This window comes from Polypterus senegalus, chromosome 7 (genome assembly GCF_016835505.1).
Source record: "Polypterus senegalus isolate Bchr_013 chromosome 7, ASM1683550v1, whole genome shotgun sequence".
In the NCBI taxonomy this organism is placed as follows: Eukaryota; Metazoa; Chordata; class Cladistia; order Polypteriformes; family Polypteridae; genus Polypterus; species Polypterus senegalus.
Window position 1 is genome coordinate 57,067,583 of NC_053160.1, and position 13,789 is coordinate 57,081,371.

A 13,789-nucleotide genomic window follows, 5' to 3' on the forward strand; every position below is an offset into this window, starting at 1 on the left:
CTAGACACTTGTAACTTCCACTTGCGTCTCAGATGCCAACAATGTTTCACGCTGGATATTCATAGAAGTTGCTTCTGACTCTTGTCCCAGTAGAGGGTTTCTTCCTTTACTACCAACCTGTTGTTTATTCCTTACATTTAATGTTGATATATCTGTAAAAAAATGCAAAACATCATTCTTAGATTTTCTGACCCATGAGAATACATTAAACTGTATATTGGTAGAATTTTGAGAAATGTTTCTACTGTGTCACAAGAACTTGGAGGTCCACATTAATGACAGGCTGGACTGGTCTTGTAACACAGAGGAGCTTTATAAGAAATGGCAGAGCAGCTCTTTTTTCATAGGAGATGATGTTGTAATATGGGTAGTGACATTCATTACATTTTCTACAAATCTGTGCCGGCCAGTGGGATCCTCTATGTTGTTCTGTGCTGGGCCGGTAACTTCAAGAGAGGCCCACTGAATCAACAAGCTGATTAAAGTGGTAGGATCAGTTATCAGACATACTGTACTTTCAACCCACATGAATTAGTAGCATAGGAGAGAGTGAAGATAAAACTCATAGCCATTATGAGCAATGCTGCACATCCTCTCTATGACAAACTAACATGACAACAACTTATTCTGTAAAAGTGTGTCAATAAATGCAGCTGCGACTCCTTCATATCTACGTCTGGCTCCTCACAACCCTGACCATCATTTTGTGTAGAAATTGAGGATAAAATATTTTTATGTACAACTTTGCATATTTAAGTGAGAGTTTTACTGTATTCTGTACATGTGACAATACTGACCTTATGAACCATCAAAGAACCTGTTTGAAGACCTCAGAAATAAAAATGTGGAATATATACACTGTATGTATAGGGTGGTCCAGATCTAATTATACAACTTTTAATGCAATGCAACAGTAATAAAACAATACAAGACAAAAGAATAGCTGTTCAACTGACAACCGTCTCCCCGCTATTTTGGAATGCAGGGCAGGTGCTGCCATCTATCGGCAACAAAAAGAATTTTTTGTGAATTCTCTATGTAATAAACTTAATAAGTTAGAGCGTAATGAAAATTGTATAATTAGATCTGGACCACCCTGTACTGTACAGTATATAGACATCTTGTAGTCTAACCAGCCATCCATTTCTTTTACAAACCTGCTGTGCCACAGGCTCTTCCTGGAAACATTAGGTAAAGAGAAGAACCATCCCTCGATGAAGGGTCAGTCCATCACAACACACACGTCTGCATTTCGGTCCTCACACACACACACACACACACACAAATGCTAGAATGTGTAAATGGCTGGTGTTATGAATTACTAGGGCTTAAAATATTGACTTCATAATTGCCTTTGATTTTATTATCATATTCTTATGTACCATGTTTAATAGTTTAGCAATAAATAATAACTGAGTTATCTAAATTAAATCTTAGTAAGTTTCATTTTTGTGGTAAATTTTTGTTTTAAGAATCTAGAATTGAAATGTCCAGACAAATAAGATATCGTTGTTTTAAATAATGTTTCCCAGACTTTGTAACATGGAATTAGGCAATTATAATAATCAGTACCAACTATAATAATCATCAGTACCAAGTGATTAGTTACAATCATGGCATTGATGTGTCAAGAGAAAAGTTGGAGGACACATTCACTACCTTAACATAATTTGTGTAATCTTCCTGTCATTCCTTCATTTTGTGGGAATTTTGGAGATTCATTTATGTGATTTAATAAAAATGAAAGCTAAAGTAGGTCAAGACAAGTGGTGCACAGCTCTTATTTGAAGACCTCACACCCATTAAATGAACATTAATCATATTGCATTGCTTACTGCTGCCTTGCAGTAACCATTTCTGTCTACAACTAATCATGTCAGTATTTTAACAGACACCTTACAGTCTTTAGTTATTTAAACCTGTTGTGTTTTTAACATTCACTTTCATTGTTTTCAGTAAGTTTTGCAGTGACTTTTTATGTCCTGTTCATTACTGCTCCTTGATTCCTGTTTCTACCCTGCTTTGTTGTACTGATGTTCGTCTACTCAAGTTCCTGACTTTGACATGGAACAAAACAAGTGAAACTGGCGTTTGCAAAAGATGTCTTCTTCTATTCTCAAAGCATCCTTTTGTAACAAATTTTAAAATCAGAAAAACTCAACTGAGCAAGGTTCTCTACTGCAGAATGATACATAAGATACACTCTTAAAAATGAAGGTGCCGGAGTGATTCTTCAGAGAAATGTCATAGAGGAACCATCAGCATGAAGGTCCAAGGAAGAACCTTTATTTATTTAAATCTGTAACAGGCTCCACAAAGTCAATAACCATGAATTGATGGTGATAGATTTGTGAAATCCCAATGGGTCCTGATTTTAAAGGGACTCTTGCTGCATACAACAACACAGGCAAAGGCCATGTTTCCTTAACCTGCTAGATAGTCTACCATACATTGAAGATTTCAGGTTTTTTCTACATATCAGGAAGTTTTTCAAAGCACAAAGAACCAACTTCAAATGCACAGAACCCACAACAGAATGAAATGGTGTTTGGTCAAGCAATGGCTCTATGAGGAACCACACAACGCAGTAAACAGCCATTCAATGCCCATAAAGAACCAGCATTTTTAAGAGTGTACAATTTTTATGATTCCTCCAGGTTGAAAATAGTTTTGTGATATTTTAAGAAAGTGAATTAATCCCACTCTTCTAGGAGTACAAGCACTAAAGTATGAGGAGTCTGCGCTGTTTGGTGATACTGATGCCACTGAATTTCAGTTTTTCCTGGAACCCCAACAAAGTTGTCATTCAAGGACAGAATTTTACCTTTTAACCAGTCATATTAAAAAGTAGTTTCTGGAATTATAAAGGAGACATCTACAAAGAGTGCGGCATGGTGGTGCAGTGGTAGCGCTGCTACCTTGCAGTTTGGAAACCTGGGTTTGCTTGCCGGGTCCTCCCTGCATGGAGTTTGCATGTTCTCCCCGTGTCTGCGTGGGTTTCCTCCGGGTGCTCCAGTTTCCTCCCACTGTCCAAAGACATGCAGGTTAGGTGCATTGGCGATCCTAAATTGTGTGGGTGTGTGTGCACCCTGCGGTGGGTTGGCACCCCGACCAAGGTTTGTTTCCTTGCGCCCTGTGTTGGCTTGGATTGGCTCCAGCAGACCCCTGTAACCCTGTAGTTAGGATATAGCGGGTTGGAAAATGGATGGATGGACATCAACAAAGAAAGGTGTATTAAATCCACAGTGTCATCCTTTGAGAAAATTGGTGTTATCATTCTTGAAAATGTGTGCAGAATCTTCTGAGCCTGAAGGAAAAAAACTGTTACTATTTAAATTACCAAAGACAGCAGATTAAAAAAAAACTTATAATAATGCATATGAAATCATGCATCTGCAATGCCAGGTTTCTGTCATTAGAGGATACATTTCAAGTTACTAGGTGAATTGCTGTTCTAATATGACAACTTTAACAATCCAAGAACAATTGCAGTGCTTACCAATTACCTGGCCTTCACTTGCCATTATAGCCCCCACATCTGTGAGCTGTAAAATCTGTCCCTTATTTGTACCTTATATTACCAAATAATAATAAAAGAGCACAAAGATCTGTAACGATTGCTAAAAATGTAGTGTAGTTTAAAGCAGAGGCATCATTGACTTTTCTTGGTGGAGGAGCCTATCCATGCTCTCTCTACCTGGCACAAGACGAGGTACCAGCCCACAGACTGAGTAACCCCACTGTAAGGCACACTCACACGGATATCAGTATTCATTCATACAGGTCAAGTTTGTTGCCAATTAATGTGAATTACATAAGTCAAGCAAATATCGATTTCAGCACAGATATTAGTGCTGTTTTCTCACTGCTCCAGAATTCTCGGTCAAATGCTGGCTTGGTCACTTCTACATTCTCCCCGTATCTTTTCTTCCGGTACTCCGCATTCTTCCCACACCCCAAATGGAAAAAGTGGGTTTTGGAAAAGAAATGCAAAATTGATTTCATCCACTGCATGTGTGATTCTACTGCTGTGTTTCTTTTCATTTGTTTGGGATACTTCCAATGTTCTCAGTGTTGCAGCTTTAACTTGAATGTAACTGGATATGTATTTACTTGAACTGCATTTACATTAGTGGTGATTCTTGTAATTTAGCTGACTCATTCTTCCACTATAAATATGTATGGTATTTCGTGCTTCTTTCTTTGTTAGAATGCTCTTAATGGATCGTTTTTTCATGACCTTTTGTAAGACAGGAAATACTGAAAACCATTATCTAGCTATCACAAAATATTTAGATGACTTTTTGCGGTTGCTACATTTTGAAGAAACATAAAGTATTTTCAAGCCATTTTAGACTCTAAATGGACGGACAAAATGTGCTGAATTCAGGGCTGCTTTTTTTAAAACCCATTATTACTCTGGTTCAGCACTGCAGGGTCCCTGTTTCTGTCAGCAGCAGTAGGTTCAAGGCAGGAACCAATCCAAGATGAACTGTTAGTCCATCTCAGCACATATACCCAGTTACCCTCATAAGAAGAGGATAAAATGCCAGTTTATTATAAGGGGAATTCTGGAGTTGCCAGTTTGGCTAATGCACATCTTTGGAATATAGGATAGAAAATCCAGATAGACAGAAAGAGAATGTGCAGGTATTACACCCAAGACTCAGAATTATTGAAATAAAGTCTTAAAATCGCAGGGATCCATAAAACTACTAACAGGGGAAAAAAGCTCTTTCTGAAACAATCTACCTGGCAATATACAAAAAGAATTGGTCTCAGCATTTAAGTGAAGGCTAAGGAATTCTAACATTAGTAGAGCTTACTCTGTTCTTATATGGATCTGCTGGTACTTTGCCTGTTCATTTTACTCTTCTTAGAGTTTGTTTAACACATATTCAACATAAAAATTTTTTTTCCTCTCTATATCTTGTGGTGGTGTTTGGCATCACTAATACTATGGTCAAGTTAGGCCACAATTTGGATAGAAAACCAATAATAGGCTGAGTGTTTACTGTTTTACATTAACCCAATTTCCCATTTTTTAATATTGTTGGTTTCAGAATCTTTAAGAATAATGCAAAAAAATCTACAGATGCATATGTTAATTTGACTCTTTGTCAACATATTAGTGGGAGAGGTGAGTCCTGAAATTAAAAGCACAACCCTGTGTGAAAGGGCTTCTGAGCTGTGGGCCTCTTTTTACCAGAACAATAGATTTGCCAGTATTTTAACAAAAAATGCATACATTGTGCACGTTTTGAGTACACAAATAGATGACTTTATGTGGATTATGTGACACAATGAATCCATCCATCCATCCATTATCTAACCCGCTATATCCTAACTACAGGGTCACGGGGGTCTGCTGGAGCCAATCCCAGCCAACACAGGGTGCAAGGCAGGAAAACAAACCCTGGGCAGGGCGCCAGCCCACCGCAGTGACACAAGTAATGTGAGATTTTTCTCATGGACATTTCAATGCTCTTTGCTGTTGTGCAGCGTTGATCACTGCCTACTTCCATTAAAGCATACACTTTGTTAACTCCATTCTGCATGAAACTTGGCCATCACTACAAACCACCTGGGATAAGTAACATTTAAAAAAATTTTTTTTGGGGTGGAGTAAGACTTTTAATGTCTTTAAATTTAAATAATTCAAATCATCAAAAAAGCATAGAGTGCCAAAGTAATAAAGTAAATAATTAAAGCAAAAACCATAATATAATAATCATTAACCAAGAAACAAAAAAATTGTAAATAACAAGAAAATACAAAATCTCAGCAAAATTAAAAGAAAAGCAAAAAATAAAAAATTTACAATGCCATGACACAAAACAAAAAGAAAAATGAAAAACATGATAGAGAACAAGGCCTGCACAATAACATATTGCTAAAAAAAAGGTTTTGAGAGCATGTAGGAGTCTTTTATAGGCCTCTGGGTTTAACTGTAGACCTAAGGAGCACTCATTTGGGAGAAGATAGCACGCTGAAAAATTCAAGACACAAATGAGAGTAAGGGACTCAGGAAGACAAGAAAACATAGAGAGGAGCAACGCCTCAAAGTGTATACAAGTCCTGAATTTCACCAAGGCTAAATAGAATATCAAGAACTTCAGGTGAGACACAAAAAATTTTGCATCAATGGAGTAATAATGGAAACTCATGCCTATGTCAGATTTCAGTGGTTATAGATCTGTGACTACGTGGGACCTACAATATTGAAGGAATACAGATAAAGGAACAAGAATCAACTTTGAAAAACCTCAAGGAAGCTCACATCTTGGAAACCTCTGGGCTTTATCTTTGGATTTGTGTCAGCAGCACTATCCTCCTGTTCCCATTCCTTTTTCCTGCTTCTTAGTACAGAGATAATAACACTTTATTGAATTAATGCAGCGTTTCTCAACCTTTAAGTATTTGCGACCCGAGTTTTCATAACAGTTTTAATCGCGCCCCCCCTAACATTTTTTTGAAAAGTAAATGCATGTTTTATTATACCTACTTAACTTTTATCGACATTTATCTAACTCTGTATTTATTGTTCTAGTATCAGAATGTAGTTTAAGTTAATTTGTTTTGTTTTCAACAGATGTTTTTTTCATATTTTTGATTCTTGTTTTCTTTTTTTCACACCTTCGCACCCCCCTTTTTGTTACTTCGCGCCCCCCCTAGGGGGACCCGCCCCACAGGTTGAGAACCACTGAATTAATGGGAGGTTAGTTGTGAAAAGGCAGCACTGAAGAAAGTAAGAAAGTGAGACCCTTAGAAAATGCCAGCCAGGAAACCTTGTAGGTTTTAGCTCTCTGCCTTTCCAATAAGTGGAAAAAACAAAAATTATTTTGACTAGGTCATAACCTGATTGAGGCACATCTCTTTCGACACACAACACCAGAGGTCAGGACAAGAAACCTAGCCATGAGCTGGTGAGGTCTCAGCTTTGTTCAGACAGAATGAATGTACTTTCACCTCTGATTATTCTATTTGTTTTAACTATATTACACTCCTATAAGCTTCATACTTGGCATTTTGATCCCAAGCACCGCTTGTAATGCAAATTCATCATATTGGGTCATCTCCTGGGGTACTTGGCAAGAACTTTCAAAAGGTCTAAATAATTTATCATAGCTTCTAGGGTTAATGTCACTGTGTGAGGGAGCCAGGACAGTCTTTAGATAGCCTCAATGTTGTTTTCCACACAGTTCTATAGCTTTACCTTTATTCTTATCCCGTTTTCCTTAACCACCTGTTATCTGTTTCTTGCTCTCTAGCAACACAAGTCACAAGCATGTGATGCGTTGTGCTCCATGGGCCCTAGCACAATTACACCATGGGCATCTTATAGTTCATAATTTAGAACAAACCAGGGTGCTAGAGGGAGACACAGACGATGGCAAAAAATATAAAAACTGTTTATTCCATTCAGTGGAGTGGTGGCTCTGAGGCTAGGATCTGTGCTGGCAATCAGAAGGTCGCTGGTTCGATTCCCATAAATGCCAGAAGTGACTCCACTGCATCCAGCACTGCACTTTGGGGTTTGTCACAGGATCGGCACTCCAGGCTCTGTAAAAAAAACCTCACACTGTTCACTGTGGTGTCACCCATTGCACAGCTGCACTTGTATCTCAAGCCGAATGGTTTGCCATGCTGTAATCAGCTCATGCTCCCAAAATCCTTCTTATTCCATTCAGTGATGAAAATCACAGTCCTATATCAAGCAAGCAATTTTCAACCAAAAAACAGTTCACATGCAATGAAACATATCAAAAATAAAGTGCAAGAATAATAAAGAAAATATTAAGAAAAAAAAACAATTCAAACAGATTCCCCCTTTCCTTTCTGAAAGCAGTTCTAGGAAAAGAAATCTCGAAAAGAAAAATTTACACAAAAATAAAAATAATCCACCAGTTAGCTCACCACACAACCCAAGAATTTACTTGCACTTTAAGGGATTATTAGAAGTCTCCACTACAGGCACTGCATTTACCTTCTTGCTCTCATACAGTTCCTAGACAGGACGATGACAAAAGACAGCCTCCAGTGTCTCTAGCGGCATTTTATACATTTGCAGGGTTTCTTCAGCCAATCTGAGCCAATGCTTCACCAGTCCCCACCAAAAGAAGCATGTATCACCACATTTGCAATGCTATATACCTCAATCAGGAAGAAATTCCTATATGAAAATATTCAGACTCACATGCATTGGCAGGCAAATATAGAAACAAATACTCCGTCCAGGTAACTTTTTCTCTAAGTTCTCAACATTATCATAGCTTTTTCTTTGCTGGAAAGTCAGTCAGTCCTCTTTACCAACAGCAACAATAGTAAGGTCAACAGCACCTTCACTCTCATGCCCGCAGGCAGCCTGGACAGTATCCCTAACTTCGTTTCTTGACTATACCCTGATGTCCTTATCCATCTCTTCCTCTGCCCCGTCCTTGCTGTGAAGTACTGTACATCTTTGGCTCTGAACTCAGCTCCCTTTCTTGGTTTTTGTCGAGGTCTTTACCCCTTCATTTGCTTGATTCATTTGACTTCCTGGCTTTGACCTTTCACTCATTCTTGCTCACAAATCTTGGCTTACTATCCTTCCTGATTCCATTTAATAACCCGATGATGCGCTGTGCAGTCAGTGCATTAACAAGATGAATACTTGCTTTGGTTTTCATTTTAATGGTGACTTCTGGTGTTGATTTTGGTTTGATGTCTCTCCATGTTATGACCCACGCAACAACTGTCATCTCTTTCAAATAATAATAATAATAATAATCTTTACATTTATACAGCACTTTTCTCACTGCTCGAATTGCTCTCTGCGCAGGCATGAACCAGGAAGCAAACCCACAATCTCCTTACTGCAAAGCAGCAGCCACTACCACTGCACCACCTTGGCTACTTGTCTTGATTCTGTTACATCTCTGCCATTCATAGAAACCTAAAATAAAACTGCAATACTTTCCAGTAGTGTAAAATCTGTTTTTGTTATACTTTAGCCAGGGCAGACCATCCGAAAGACACACTGGTTTATTTGTTGTGTCTTTTGTTTTCCTGTATTCTTTGTTGTCTTGTAGAATTATATATTGTCCATACATACATACATTTTTGATCCATTAACTTTAGTTTAGCACCTAAGGGGACTGCAGGCTATGTGTTGGAGACATTAAATGCAAGGCATGAACAAAACCTGGGACGGGACTCCTGTATTTTATATCATGTGATGACAGGTTCCTTTTTTATCTACTGTATTATGTGAATAAGATTATTGAAGTTCTGGTGAAGCCTGGGCAATAAAAGTTTGGTAAAACCTCAAAATAAATAACCACGTTTGGCAACAAGGATGAGAAAACTTCACTTATGCTTGGTAAGTTTTTCTTGAATATTTTTACAGTACAGCTGACCATTCTCCAGATGTGTTTAATAACAGATCACATGTGGCAGACATACAGTAGTGCTGGTAAGAACAGTAAGTCTCACTTTCGTTTATATTCAGTTCTATAACAGACATGCAGCGAGTTACAGTGCCCATAGACAAAAGAGCAAGCGGACGACAGTACCAATTTTACCTTCTACTCACCTGAAGTCACAGTGTTATGGATAGTGCTTAGCTTAAGCCCAGAATCTAATCTCTGAGGTTTTGTGTAGAAAAACAGATAGCAGAGAACACACACACTGATGATAAATGCCAAGAGGACAAGCGCTGCAATACCCAATCCAATTAATGCACCTATGCTAAAAAAACCAAACAAAGGAAAACAGTTACAATTTAACAAGTGGATTATTCACATTTCAACACACATCTTTACAATTTTTTCATCATAGCAATTTTCTAAACACAAACTAGAGGCTGAAAAGAAAATTAGAGAACAAATTTTCTAATTATTTCTACAATGAAACAAATTGTAAGTCCTATGTGTTCTGTGAAGATTATTTATTTACAACCCTAGTGGACATAGAAACCACAAGCAATATGGCAGTGACCATACAAATATAGTTAGGACGGTGTTCACCATCCAAAAAAAAAACAGAACACAAAATAGTATCAACCAGCATGACAATGTGATCATTCAAGAAGTGCAAAAACAATTAATATGTAGGTAGAAAAATCAGAAAATCAACCTTGAAGTCTAATATAATTGATCATCAATAAAAAAAAATGACTGCATATCTTCACCTTTTCTAACTTTTTGTTGGAAGCTTAAGAAATTTCAAAGGAAAAAACTATCCCTTTCCCATGACTTATTATTTTGTTTAACAGAAATTATGACAATAAGATTTGTATTTTATGCAGATGAGAGGATTTGTTTTTTCTCCCCTATCACTTTCTAGTCTCCATATTTTTGCTATGTCCATTTTTTTAGATATCCTGAAAATCTAACTCATTGATCTCTGAAATATGAGTAATTATGCTTCAGTCATTCAAGATCTGCTACTATTTTTAAAATAACATCATTCATTATGAAAGTGTATTATCTCTGTGGCTACAGCCTCTTCATTGATAGCCTCATTTTACTGCTATTGTCTCCCTCTTTAAAACGCATAATTGGTTTACCCTTCACGTTGCTTTCATAGTGCTTACAAATTACAAAATACACTCATTCTACTAATTAATCTCTTTATAAAAGCACAATTAATCCAATCTGAGTTAGTTTCAGGTACAATACAGAATTACAAAGGATACTTTACAAAGAAAGGCATCTGACAAAAACAACATATTTAAAAAAAGACATTTAATTACTCTTACTATGATATTTTGTATGAAAAGTATTGATGTTAGTTTAGCTGACGACCAATCAGATCAAGAATGAAAAAAAAAACTATAAACTAAAAATAGAGCCCCGCTGGATTTTTGGGGACAAACACTCATGGCTCCTCTCGCACAATAAGTCATTTTTTCTACAATAACTACAGCAAATACATGACCTGAACCTGAAGAGAAGACCTAGCTATTTAAAAGATATCTTTTTTAAAAAGGTCAACTATGATTATTACATTTAAGGTATCTACGGAAAAAAATCTATTTCCAAGATGAAAACATCGACTTATCCTTTTATTCATTCAACTTTTCATTCATTTTCAAAGAATCGTTTGCAGGTGACTATATCCCCTCATGCTAAAGGGACAGAAAGACAGAGACTGAATAATGAAAGGAAGTGTACGGACAGAAGGAGCTAAAGTGGGCTGTGGAATAAAAATATTATTATTTGGCTATTTCAAAAATCTGATATTTGATTTGAGCAAGGCCTTGTGTATTCTCTCTTACTTCAATAAATAAAACAAGCATTCTTTAAAATGCCTTGGTTGCACCGTGAGCTCCTTGTCTGATCATCTGAGCACCTCATCTCAGTCCAAGGTGTCTGTCTATACAGCACCCCCAAGGGCAGTAATCAATTAACTCTTTGTTTCAACAGACAAGTACATTGCTCAGTTCATATGCCTTGTGTCCCTGAGACTGGACTACAACATGTCACAATAATCCAACTTCGATTACAGGCTAATTTTCAATTAGAAGTCCAGGAATCAATTTCGTCCTTATGGTAGCATTTTCCAAACTTTTCCTATTGAAACACAGCAGGTATGGAAATCTCTGCTCAAAATCCCACCATCATAGGCCTGTATTTTTATAAACATAGCAAGATTTTTAAAGAAGATAAAGAAAAAAAAAACTCTAGTTTATATTTAAAAGGAAAATTTTTAATGTTAGATTTTGTACAGTTAGGGACTCACACATACCTAGTGAGTTTTACAGCTTTCTTTAATTTATGGCAAATATGAAGTTAACTCGCATATTTTAATCAAGCAACTGTACTGTTCACTTACTGTGTTTTAAATTATATGGAATCATATTTCTGATTTTCCTTTTGTTATTATAGTGACTTTAAAGTCACATTTTTAAAGAGCCTTTTCAGTGTCCAAAATGCACATTTAGCTACCTCAGCCAAGTCACATTTTACATTCAGTCTCTGTCTTGGATGACTGCTGGCCTGATGCATAATGATGATACAGCTGATGATTCATTTTATCTATATAGTGCCTTTCAAATGCATAATGCCTAAAACAAAGACATATTAAAAAATAAGTATTCAAGTCACCTGTATTATATTTTACCAATAATGGTGGAGGTCATCATCACCCCAGGAGCAGATAGTAGACGTCACGTAATACATGTGTACCAAATTTCAGGTCAATAGTTTAAATGGTTTGAGAGCTACAGGTGATTTAAAATCCTGGACAGACAAACGGACAGCCACAGTAGCGTATTATATAACAAGATTTGTAACCGTAAAGGGTAAAAATGAGTTTAGTTTGATAAGTTATTCATTCATTGCCGGCTCAGATATCAAGTCAGCTCAGGTCCTAATCAGTTGCTGTTTTTTTTTTTTTTGTAGCAATTTTCTCTTTGAGCATTCACAAATTAGTTTTGTTTGGGTTATTTTGTGTGCAAACTGTACACCATTCTCTTTGATCATGCAGCTTTGCGCAAGAAGAGAATCCTGTTTTTGTAAAGGGCTGAATTTCTAAGTGTCACATTCATTGTAAAGTGTAATGTGTCTATTGTATGTGTTTGCAGAAACACCACATGCAAAACAAGTAATAACATTAATAATAAGAAATATTTTAAAACCACATACAGCACAAATGTATATGCAGCCCCCAGAATATTTAAGCTACGTTAAGCTATGAACAGATCTCATTTTAATATTAGCATTCAAATCTTACTTTTTGCCTAATTTGATAGCCCTGCTGAATATTTCTTTGTTCTATACTGAACAGTGAAATTGAAATTGAATGTTTAAAACTAATTAGAACACTATCTTTGCACAACCAACAGCCAATTAGAAAACTTCTGGTGTAAAGAGTGATCATTGCTTTGCTGAGGACTGAATCGAAGGCAAAAGGAAATCCTACCATTGAGAGAAAACCTGAAAACTAAGGCAGAATTCATAAATCTGGTGGTTGTCTGAGGTTATAAAGGAAGCTGATAATGTTTGCTTTGGGGTATTGTGTGCATAAGTTTAAGATTGGTGCACTAGTTTATTCTCGCAGTCTTCAGAGCATAAGAAATATAAGAAGAACAGAAGAACCTAAGAAGTATCACAAATGAGAGAATACCATTCAGTCAATCAAACTTTATTTAGCTAACAGCTAAGATGTCCCAATATCTCATCCAGACACTTCATAAAGATGGCTATGATATCTATGGTAAATTAAAAATTTTGATCCAGAATGATGTTAATTTGGTGCAGGCCCAAAACATATGACCCAGTGAGGCTGGAGCTTGATTGCAGTGTTCGCAGGTTGGATCCTGCCCTGGAAACATTTTGGAGAGTTTTAGGCAAGACAGATGTGTTTGATTTATAATTTTGAGTTGAATAATTGTATGCTTTGCGCATATGGAGCTTGAGTGAATTCTCTGCATTGCAATTTTCCACTACTTTTCTGATATGTTGAGTGAGAGATCTTTTTCCCAGTGTCTTCTTGGATCTTTGAAAGGGAGGGAATGTATGTTCATCTATTTGTGTCCAGGTTTTTATAGCTTGTATGTTTGCTGCCCAGTAATAAAACTGAAAGTTAGGTAGAGCCATGCCACCTTCTGCCTTAGATCTTTGTAGGGTCACTCTTTGGATACATGGATGTTTTGAGTTCCAAATAAATGAGGTTATTGTTGAATCCAATTGCTTAAAAAAGTGTTTTTGTTCGCCACAAGAGCGTGTGGTCGTGAACAGATGCAAAATGTTGGCAAATGTTTTGGTCGTAACTCAATTTGTACTTGTTCCAAAACGTTTGTGAC

The 13,789-nt window shown here is 36.8% G+C and overlaps 1 protein-coding gene across 1 annotated transcript in view; it reads right to left on the reverse strand.

Moving 5' to 3' along the window:
* The window catches only part of LOC120532025 (protein shisa-like-2B), a 32,158-nt gene continuing 18,369 nt past the window's right edge, over window positions 1–13,789 (reverse strand). The window contains exons 2-3 of the mRNA XM_039757943.1: window positions 9,575–9,729; window positions 1–152 (exon numbers count right to left, since the gene is read on the reverse strand). Of these exons, the coding sequence (XP_039613877.1) occupies window positions 1–152; window positions 9,575–9,729 (307 nt within the window). The remainder of the gene's footprint in view (window positions 153–9,574; window positions 9,730–13,789) is intronic.